General features: G+C 55.7%; 1 protein-coding gene across 3 annotated transcripts in view; it reads left to right on the top strand.

The window, feature by feature from the left end:
- The window catches only part of LOC122543236 (dedicator of cytokinesis protein 5-like), a 10,680-nt gene extending 1,092 nt beyond the window's left edge, over positions 1-9,588 (top strand). The window contains exons 2-8 of one of the 3 annotated variants that reach the window (XM_043681713.1): positions 236-412; positions 1,242-1,325; positions 4,545-4,682; positions 5,453-5,622; positions 6,748-6,880; positions 8,380-8,509; positions 9,323-9,588. In XM_043681713.1, coding sequence (XP_043537648.1) covers positions 236-412; positions 1,242-1,325; positions 4,545-4,682; positions 5,453-5,622; positions 6,748-6,880; positions 8,380-8,509; positions 9,323-9,489 — 999 coding nt within the window. In that variant the 3' untranslated portion in view covers positions 9,490-9,588. Of the gene's footprint in view, positions 1-235; positions 413-1,241; positions 1,326-4,544; positions 4,683-5,452; positions 5,623-6,747; positions 6,921-8,379; positions 8,510-9,322 lie in introns of those variants that run through there. The other 2 variants (XM_043681712.1, XM_043681714.1) reach the window with 2 other exon arrangements.
- Positions 9,589-10,061: the final 473 nt, after the last annotated feature.

Raw genomic sequence — 10,061 nt, 5'->3', positions numbered from 1 at the left:
AGACAGACACACACAGACACACACACAGACACACACACACTCAGACACAGACACACACACACCCACACAGCTCTCCAGCTGTCTTTAACTTAACCAGGAGACCCTAAGGGTGACCACAACAGGAGAGGCACCGGAGCTGGCTGGGGTGGTGGGTGGTGGTTCAGAGGGATGGGAGCTGCCCCCCCCATTAAAGCTAAGTTTGTGATTCCACCCACCGCCCCCCCCCCCGACCCAGGAGGAGGTCAGCCCTCTGGAGAACGCCATCGAGACCATGGAGCGCATGAACGAGAAAATCAGCAACATGGTGCAGCAGTACGCCTGGGACCGATCGCTCCCGGCACATCCCCTCTCCATGCTCCTGTCAGGAATAGTCGATGCCGGAGTCATGGGTGGCATGGCCAATTACGAGAAGGTAGGCGTGTTACCCCACGGGTCAGGGGCGTGTGGTCTGGCAGGTTCCCAGAGAGAGAGAGGCCAGAAGCGAACGCTGTCGGAAGGTCATTTAATCCCGGGTGGACAGAACCCCTGGAATGATCCGGACTGCGTCGCCAGAGCCGTGCAAGAGAATCCGTTCGCGTTGTAGTGTGCACACTCGATAGAGACACCGTACGTTCACTCAGAGGATTACGCGTTGTTGCCCAACAAGAAAGCCTCACTGTCAAAGATCTTTCACGCACCAGGACCCAACGGCAAGAATGCCCCATCTCCCAAGCAAGCTCCAGTTTTAACGGCTTGAGAAAAAAGGATGGCAATTATTGATCGATCAAAGAGGGGAGGGGAGGTCACACCCTGGCTGCGATGAACCCAAGTGCCATTTTCAAATTGCCGGGCGTCCCATAATTCCCTATTGCTCTCTCTCCACGGCAACGGCCCAGTCGATTCGAGTGGAACCGACCGACCAGTAGCAAGTCTTGCGATGGCTTGAGATGAGGTGTTCTTGCGTGGGTCGTGATGAGTGTGCTGGGCAAGGTCAATCCTCCCTTTTATCCCACCTTATCCACCAATAAAGGAGTGAAACTGGGTCCACTTGGGGATAAAGTTGCCCCCCCCCACCTCCTCCAACCCCACCCCGATTTTCAGCTCCCCTTCAAGTCCTCTGCTCAGGGAAAGGGAATGTTCTTTACCCAGCAGCCTCCACGTGGGCAGCAGAGTTGGCCAATTTGCGGCCGGGCGCGATCTGATTTGTTTCGTGTTTTTGTTCTCTCTCGTCGGACCTCTATCTTTCCTGCGTCCTCTGCCAGGCGTTCTTCCACCCCACGTACCTACAAGAGCACCCCGAAGACCAAGACAAGATAGAGACGTTGAAACAGCTGATTGCTTTGCAGGTAGGTTAATGAACTCTCCAGAGAAACAGCCTCCCCCGCGGATCGCCGCAGAGAGAGAGAGAGAGAGAGAGAGAGAGAGGCCAGGAGAACGAGCTCCAGCGCTGTACAGGCCACGGTCGGGTGGCTCAGCAGAGGGGCTGAACGGCCTCATTTATGGCTGCCGTGCCCCTCACCCCTCTCAGTCGCACTGCTCCCCTCTCCCCTTCCACCCCAACCAGGCTTAAGAATCTCTGGACTCTAACTCCAGAGGAGGGTTTTTGACAGCGCTACCAGCCCGTTTTCCGGTCTCTTTGATCACCAATTTGGTTAGGGTACAGAAACAGACCCTTCGACCCCCAACTCTGCCAAATCAACCTAACCCAGTCCCAGCCCGTATCCCTCCAAACCCTTCCTATCCATGTCCCCATCCAGATGCCTTTTAAATGTTGCAATTGTACCAGCCTCCACCACTTCCTCTGGCAGCTCATTCCATACACGTACNNATCTTATCCATGCCCCCTCATGATTTTATAAACCTCTATAAGGTCACCCCCTCAGCCTCTGACGCTCCAGGGAAAACAGCCCCAGCCTGTTCAGCCTCTCCCTATAGCTCAACCCCTCTGGCAACATCGTGTCTGAACAGTTTCCAGTTTAAGACATCCTTTCTATAGCAGGGAGACCAGAATTGAGTGGGGTATTCTAAAAGTGGCCTAACCAATGTCCTGTAAAGCCACAACATGACCTCCCAACTCCTGTACTCAGTACTCTGACCAATTAAAGAAGATGCCTTCTTCACTATCATGTGTCCCATTTTGAACGTCGGATCAATTAATATGAGCCAGGCTAAGCACTGAGAGATGATGTTTGCAGTCCCGAAATTGTCATATTTAGGGATGGTCGTGCCAACTCTTGCAAACATCCCGTGAACAATCTGAGTGGGGAAAAAAACACATCTTTGAATAAGGGGGGACAATACTTAACTCAAGGGTTAGAGGTCAGAGCAGGAGTACTGAGAGCAGTTCTGGTCTCCGCACTACACAGAGGACCTGCTAGCATTGAGGCAACAGGCCGGAACTGTTCCCCTTTCTAAAGGGGTCAAAGGTTATAGGCAGGCGTCGGCCTTGTGGTATTATCGCTGGACTGTAACCTAGAGACCCAGGTGGTGTTGAGAGGAGCCGGGTTCAAATCCCGGCCAGGCAGACAGTGGAATTTGAATTCGATGGAAGGAGGGGACACGGTTTGAAGGGAAGGGGCAGGAGGGCATTTGAGGGACAGGTTTTCACCCGCAACGTGGTGGGGGAAGGGGTGTAAGTGGAACTCACGGCCTGTGGCGACTGGTGGCAGAAGGTGCCCTGGAAGAGCTGTTTCGACAAGTGGGTAGCAAAGTGATTGGCATTCTCCCACGGTCTTTACCCCGTTCTCCCCCCCCCCCCCCCGGTCTGATGGCGATGTCGAACGGGACGCTCAGACCCTGTGTGCCCAGGCCTCTGGCGGGGAGCAAATCTGCCGCCCTTACCCGCTCCGGCCTACTCGTGACTCCAGACCACAGCGGCGTGCGGTCGGCTCGTCGCTGGGCTCCCCCCCAGCTGCCGTGAAAGGGCCTCAACAAACCGTTTTTGTCTGAGGGCAACTGGGCACGGTGGTGAGACGCCAACGTCCCGTGAATAGGGAAGGGAGACAAAAAAAAACAACGGACAAGCCGAATGAGACAGGGAGCTCACTGGGAGAAAGCTGACATCCCCCCTCGTCGGACTGGATAGCGTCCAGGTGTCTCCCCCCGCTATCCGAACGTTACGCCAGCGTAACAGGCAGAGAAGCAGATCCCGTTAATTTATACCGGAAAACCTTCCCAGACCCATAAGACATAGGAGTGGAAGTCAGGCCATTCAGCCCATCGAGTCCACTCCATCATGGCGGATGGGCGTTTCAATTCCACTTGCCCGCCCTCTCCCCGTGGCCCATAATTCCTCGCGAGGTCGTAACCCGGCAGCATCCGTAAACCGCTCCCGCTCCTCGGATGCCGACTGGCGCTGCTGCACTCTCGACTCTCATTCTCCACCGCCCTCGCTTCCTCCCAAAAACAAAACCTAAACCTACCAGATAACACGCCGCAAAACCCGAGGTAACAAGGAAAAGCCGGAATGATAGGATAAACGCGCGGCCTGTGGAAATAGGGAAAATATAAGCGCTTAGCGCAGTTAGTGTGGGGCTGTGGGTAAAAGATGAAGATATATTGGGCGGCACGGTGGCACAGTAGTTAGCACTGCTGCCTCACAGCGCCAGAGACCCGGGTTCAATTCCCGCCTCAGGCGACTGACTGTGTGGAGTTTGCACATCCTCCCCGTGTCTGCGTGGGTTTCCTCTGGGTGCTCCGGTTTCCTCCCACACTCCAAAGATGTGCAGGGTCAGGTGAATTGGCCATGCTAAATTGCCCGTAGTGTTAGGTAAGGGGTAAATATAGGGGCATGGGTGGGTTACGCTTTGGCGGGTCGGTGTGGACTTGTTGGGCCGAAGGGCCTGTTTCCACACTGTAATGTAATGTAATGTAATATATATATATATAATTGTGGAGAAATAAATGTGGGAATAGGCCCGGTCTTGCTGACAGACGCACAAAGTAAATCGGGGTAGAGCACAGATGCTCTCAGCCCCTGTTCGAGCTTGATGCTGAATGTAGTTCTCAGGGGCGACCCTCGGTGGCGCTGCGCAGGGATGCGACCCGCCCTCTATCATGGCCGAACACCACTGTCACTTTCCCGCCTTTTCTCCGAAGTGCAACGATCCTCTCGCCGTTCCTTTCAGAAAAGCAGGGGAGAGCTGCGCGTTCCAAGATGTCGATGAAAAGGGGGGGAAGGCGTCCCTCGTGGCCGAAGTGCCTGTTTCCACACTGTAATGTAATGTAATGTAATGTAATATATATATATAATTGTGGAGAAATAAATGTGGGAATAGGCGGGGGAGGGCGAAGAGACGTTTAAGGGTGAGAGACAAGGATGGATAAGGCATTTTCTCCCCCGGGGGTCGGGGGGGAGCCAGTGATTAGGGAGGGGAGAGACGGTGAATGGGTTTTGGGAGGGAGGGGTGACGCGATGGGCCCAATGGCCTTGCTTCCGTGGAGCTGCCCCCCGTCGCATCAGCTTTCCCGCGAGCGAGGTGGCTCGTCACGGCAGGTGCGCCACGCTCAGTCTCCCGTGCGCCCATCTCTTTTCCCGCTTCCCCTCACCCCTCACCCACGCACAGATCCCGTTGTTGACGGAAGGGATCCGGATCCACGGCGAGAAATCCACAGAGGAGCTGAGGCCGCTGCACAACCGCCTCGCTGCCTGCTTCAAGGAGCTGAAGGAGAAGGTGGAGAAACTGTACGGGGTCATCACGCTGGTGAGTCTCCGCCTTCTGTCATCGCCAGGGGCTGGGCAGAGTGCATCAGTGAAACCCTTCCACCTCCTCCCCTCCCCCCCCCCCCCCCCCCTCACCACACCCCACTTTGGTCTCCCGTTTGGTCTTGACCCTGTGACAGGACAGGGTGTCAATCCCAATTGGGTCGCTCCCGTTGCCCGATGGACCCAGCCACGGGAACCCCCGCACGCCACCCCTTTCCCCTCCGCCCCCACCCCACAACTCCTCCAAGTTCACCCAAGGGCGGGGGGGGGGGGAAGGGATGTGGGGAGAATTACTGGTGCATTCGGGATTATTCGCCGATTGTTGTCCTGTCACGCGACCTTCAGGGAGGGTTGGCGTTTTTGTTTGCACCCCTTACCAGGGAGTAGGGGGGTGGGGGAATTACAGGCGCACTCAGAATTGTTCGCTGATTGCTGTCCTGTCGTGCGACTGTAAGGGACGGTTGACGGTTTTGTGTCACCCACAGGTTGGGTGGGGGGGTGGATTACCAGCGCACTCAGGATTGATCGTGATGGTTGTCCTGTCGCGTGACTGTAAGGGACGGCTGACATTTCTTGTTCCCCGGGGTGGGGCGGGGAAAAGGAAATGACCGGCATACTCGGGGTTGTTGGCCGTTTGCTGTCCCGTTTAGCAAATGTAAGGGACGGTTGACGTTTCTTGCCCTCCCTGGGGAGGAGCGTCCCTGGCGTGTGGGCAAAGGTTGGATATTCGGCGAGCGTTGTTGACCGTCTTTCCCCCCCGGGCCACAGGCTCCCTCTCTCATCGACAGGAAGAGAAGCCGATCGGGATCCATGGTCCTGCCGTACATCATGTCGTCGACGCTGTGGCGCCTCTCCACTGTCTCCGTTGCCTCCTCAGCAGCGTCAAGCTCCTCCTCCTCCTCCTCCGATGGCCCCTCCTCCCGGCCCGCCTCCGACGGGTAGGTGTGTGCGCCCTCCGGCCAGCAGGGGGAGCGGGGTGCGGGAGGGCGATGCAAATCCAGCTCGCCCGAACTGGGCCTCCATCTCGCCCGTCCTGCTCCGATTGGCTCTGCCCGAGTGAGGGGGCGGGACACCACAGGATGCCCAGAAAAATGCCAGGCTGCCCCCCCCTCCCCCACCAAGTTGGGTTGACCCTCCCTGAGACAAAAGAGTAAAAGAAAGCGTCTTTTACCGCCTCCCCCATCATTCAAACCCCCACTCTTCAGCCGAGACCCCAGCTGGGACACCGCGAACAGTTTCGGGAGCCCTGTATCCAAGCAGAGATAGACCGGCCAGAGGAAGCAGTCCAGAGAAGGTTGATCCCGGGGATGGAGGGACCCTCTCAATGAGGATGGGGCTTGAGTACTCCCTTAGAAGACTGAGAGGTGACTATATGGGAACATACAAGATACTTAGAGGGCACGTGATGGGGGAAGATGTGGAGAGATTGTTTCCCCCTTGAGGGAGAGTCTGGGACCAGAGAGCCACCCGTTGAAGACAGAGATGAGGAATTTCTTCTGGCCGATAGGAGGGAACTTGTGGAATTCTTTACCTCAGAGGGCTGCCAGGGCTGGGTCGTGAAGTTTGCTCAAAGGCCATAAAGGAGGAAAGGGAATTGAGAGGTAAGAGGCAGCGGGAGTGGGGTGGAGACCTGCAGCAGGCTCGATGGGCCGAATGGCCTACATTGGCCGCTACGCCTTCCGGACATTCCTGAGGAGTCGGACATTGTGGGGGTGGGGGGGGGGGGGGGGTCAGAGGTCATGGATGGGCATGAAGAGACCCATGAAGAACATTTGCCCCCAACCCCTGTAAACATCCCACAGAGCTATTGGGGTCCCGTCCTTGAGCGCGTTCGCAATCCGACGTCGGTCCGGACTTTCCGGGGGGTTAGGGAGGGTGGTGCCCAGATTGGGAGAGGCCCCTCCCACCTCTCGAGGCCTCCCAGAAGCCTCGGGGGGGTGGGGGGCAGAGCTCCAGTCCGCGGGCAGTGCTGAGGGAAGGGGTGTTTCTCAGTGGGGTGGAGGGCGAGGGTAGGCCATTTTCCAGTTGGAGACAGGAATCTTGGTATTGTCTTGTCCCTGCAGCTCTGTTTTGGACCCACTGTTGGAACACAAGGTGGAGGGAACCTTGGGCAGAGACGATCACGAACACAAAGTGAACAAGTGCAGGAGGAAGGATCTGAGCCTCAGTAAATCGCAGGTCATCTTTGAGAAACAGGCGAGGATTGACCTCTCCCCCGATAAAGCTGAAACCGTACGTACGCCAAACCTCAGTTTTGCTTGGGGGTTGGTTCCTGTCGGAGCTGCCTACGTTTTCTGCTCGCCCTCTATGTCACCCACCTCGGAGAGCGCTGAAAATGAGTTGCTGCGGTTTCTCCATCCTCTGCTCATCAGGACCCTTGGCAAGAGTGCCAATTTTCAAACGGTCGCGATGATTTAAACTGCCAGGGAGCCCGGGGTGTTTCCTCCCCCACTCCTCACCCTGACGACACTCAGGCATTTTTGCCAACCAGTTCCTCCGTGGCATGAATTGTTGTTATTTTGAAACGTGGCACTCTTGCCAGGTGTCCTGACGAGCGCGGGACACAATGTCTCAACCGTCAGTTTATCTGGGATTAATTCACGGGGGGGGGGCGGCGGCATCACAGTAATCTGAGTTCAAATCCTAACGTGACCGATCAAACATCGCTCAGTCCTGTGCTCATGGTCATAGTCTGTGCTGACCATGCTGCCATTCTGAACTAACCCTATCCGCCAGCACGTGATCATCATATCCCTGTGTGGCCATGTGTCTCTCTAAATGCCTTTCCAACATAGCGAGCGTATCTGCTTCTGGTAGTGTGTTCCTGGTGCTTATCTAGAAAAATCTAGTCTTGTACATCTCCTCTAAACTTTCCCCCTCCCTCACCTTAACCATATGTCCTCCAATATTTCTGACCTGCGATAATGTCTCTGACTATCGACCCCATCCAGGCTCCTCATAATTGAATAGACTTCTGTCAGGGTGTCTCCAGGGTACATGTTCCAGGTTTGTCCAACCTCCTGCTGTGGCTAATCCACTCCAATCCGGGTAAAATCCTGGTCAACTCCCCCCCCACTCCCCTTCCTGTATCCTTTCAAGAGTGTGGTGACCAGGACCAGGATTCCGAAGGTGGCCTGACCCAAGTCTTATACAGCAGCAACACAACTTGGCGACGTTTGTATGCCCCGACCGATGAAGGCAAACGTGCCAAACGCCTTCTGCCCCACCTCGTCCACTTGCAGGGAGTCGCAGACTTGTACCTCAAGACCCCTCTGTGTCACAAAGCTCCTCAGAGCTTTTTCAGAGTATCCAGTCAAATTTGAACTCCGTATAAATCCCGGAATTAAAAATCTGTCTGGTTCGCCAATGGTCGTGTGAGGTAAGGACATTGGCCACTCTGGCCTCCAGCCCCACTGCATTGTGGGTGAATCTGAACAGCCCTTGGCCTAGCCAACGATACCGGCATCCCATGGACTCCAAGGGATGACCAGATTTCCGTGTGGGATTAAAACCTGGGGAGCACGACACTGAGGTACTGGATTGGGGGGGGGGGGGGGGGGGGGGGCGGGAGGAAGGACCAGGGTCGGTGTTGCCAGGGAAGGGGTGAAGGTGTGACGCTGCCCCGGTTGCCAAGGTTGCGAGAGAGTCTGGGTCTGAGATCATTGTGGTTGTGTTTTTCGTTTCTGCTTGTGTAGCTGGCGAGACAAAGGCAGCTGCGCCCGAAAAGTCTTCCCTTTGGTGAATTGCAACAGTCTTCGATGCAAGTCTACACCTCGCAGTCAGTGTCCTCTCCGGTCACAGCGGCAGACACCACACGCACTCTGAGTATGTAATGGCTAGATCCACCCGTCACGGAGAGGCTGCACGCACAATGCGTGAGATTTCTCTTTGTCGTCCCAGCCCACGCGTCCCTTTCGCTTGGCTTAACGAAAGCTCCTCTTCCCATCCGGAACATTCTCACGTCCTCCCTCCATCGGAATTCAGCTCGCCGATGCTTGCCCAGCGTTCAACGCCATTAGCGCCGCCTCAGGCGCTACAGGGCTCACGCGCAGCAACACCCGGACAACGTCCAGGCTGACGCGTGAGGTTTTGGGAGCCGAAACCGGAAGATGGTTAGATCCAAACAGTGAGCGATTGGGAAAGAGAGAGGTGCGACGTCCCTCCTACCCCCACTGGCTGAAAGTCGGCCTTGCAGGAGCAGCAGATAGTGAGGGAGGCCAGTGGGGTGTTGGGCCCTCCATGACGAGGGGATTGGAGTGCAGGAGCGAGACCACACCCTAGGGTATTGTAGGACACACGGTTTTGGGGGTCCCCTTATCTGAGGAAGGGAGCCTGTGGAATTCTCTGCCGCAGAAAGCAGATGGATCTTTTAAAGAAGGAGTCGGAGTATGTTTCTTGGGAGAAAGTGGGGAAGGGGCGTGATTCTATTGAATGGCGGAACAGGCTAGGAGGGAGCTGAGTGGCCTCCTCACATTCGGAGCGCTCAAGGGCCCGTCTCCCAGCGAGAGCGAACCTTCCCATCATGCCCCGCCCGCCCCCACCTGCCGAAATTCGAGGGCTATTGACATCATTTCTGACTGACCCGCGCTCTGTGTCCGACGCAGTCATCTCACTCCAGGTTTTGTTCGGCCTTTCCAGGTTACCCCGGGCCGCGGAGCGACCCGGAGATTACGCTGGATTCCTGCGGCAGTCCCCCGCAGCCTCCGCCAAAGAGCAGGCATCCTGAAAACGGGCACCAGAGGGACTCGACAGAGGTAGCACTGAGCAGGGCTCCGCCAACTGGCCTCGTAATTAGTGGCATGTGAGACTAGGCAGGCTTGTCAGCGCTCGGGTCGGAGGGGGAGACGGGGCGGTGAGGCTCAACCGTTTAGAGTCTGCATCCATGAGCTGCACGTCGGCGAGATTTCCTGGTGGGCTGACGCTGAGGGGGGGGTCGGGGGGTCGAGTCTCGAGGGCGAAATTTGCCACGTCCAGTGCAAAAACGTGTTCAGCCAGGTGCATTGGAAGAGCTGCCAGTGTGGGGAGAGAGAGAGAGACTATGGAACGCTGCAGCACAGAGGGCGCTGAAAGTCTCTGTGCGTAAAAGTTAATCACAAAAAAGTCAGTCACAAAAAAATTACCAACCTAAAGTTACTGGCCGAAAGTTAACGACAAAAACTTAGTGACAAAAAGTTAGCAGTAAAAATAATTAGGAAAAAAACGAGTCGGAAAATAACTTGCAACTAAAAGTTAACAGGAAAACATTAGTTACAAAAAAAAGCAACATAAAGTTAGTAACAAAACACTCCTAACAAAACGTTAGCAACAAAAGATTAGTAGCAAAAGGTTGTTAACAAAAAAAAATTAGATTAGATTCGCTACAGTGTGGAAACAGGCC

This window comes from Chiloscyllium plagiosum, chromosome 42 (genome assembly GCF_004010195.1).
Source record: "Chiloscyllium plagiosum isolate BGI_BamShark_2017 chromosome 42, ASM401019v2, whole genome shotgun sequence".
Taxonomy (NCBI): domain Eukaryota; kingdom Metazoa; phylum Chordata; class Chondrichthyes; order Orectolobiformes; family Hemiscylliidae; genus Chiloscyllium; species Chiloscyllium plagiosum.
The sequence above is the reverse complement of the archived record's forward strand: the minus strand, read 5'-3'. Positions and strand labels throughout refer to the sequence as shown.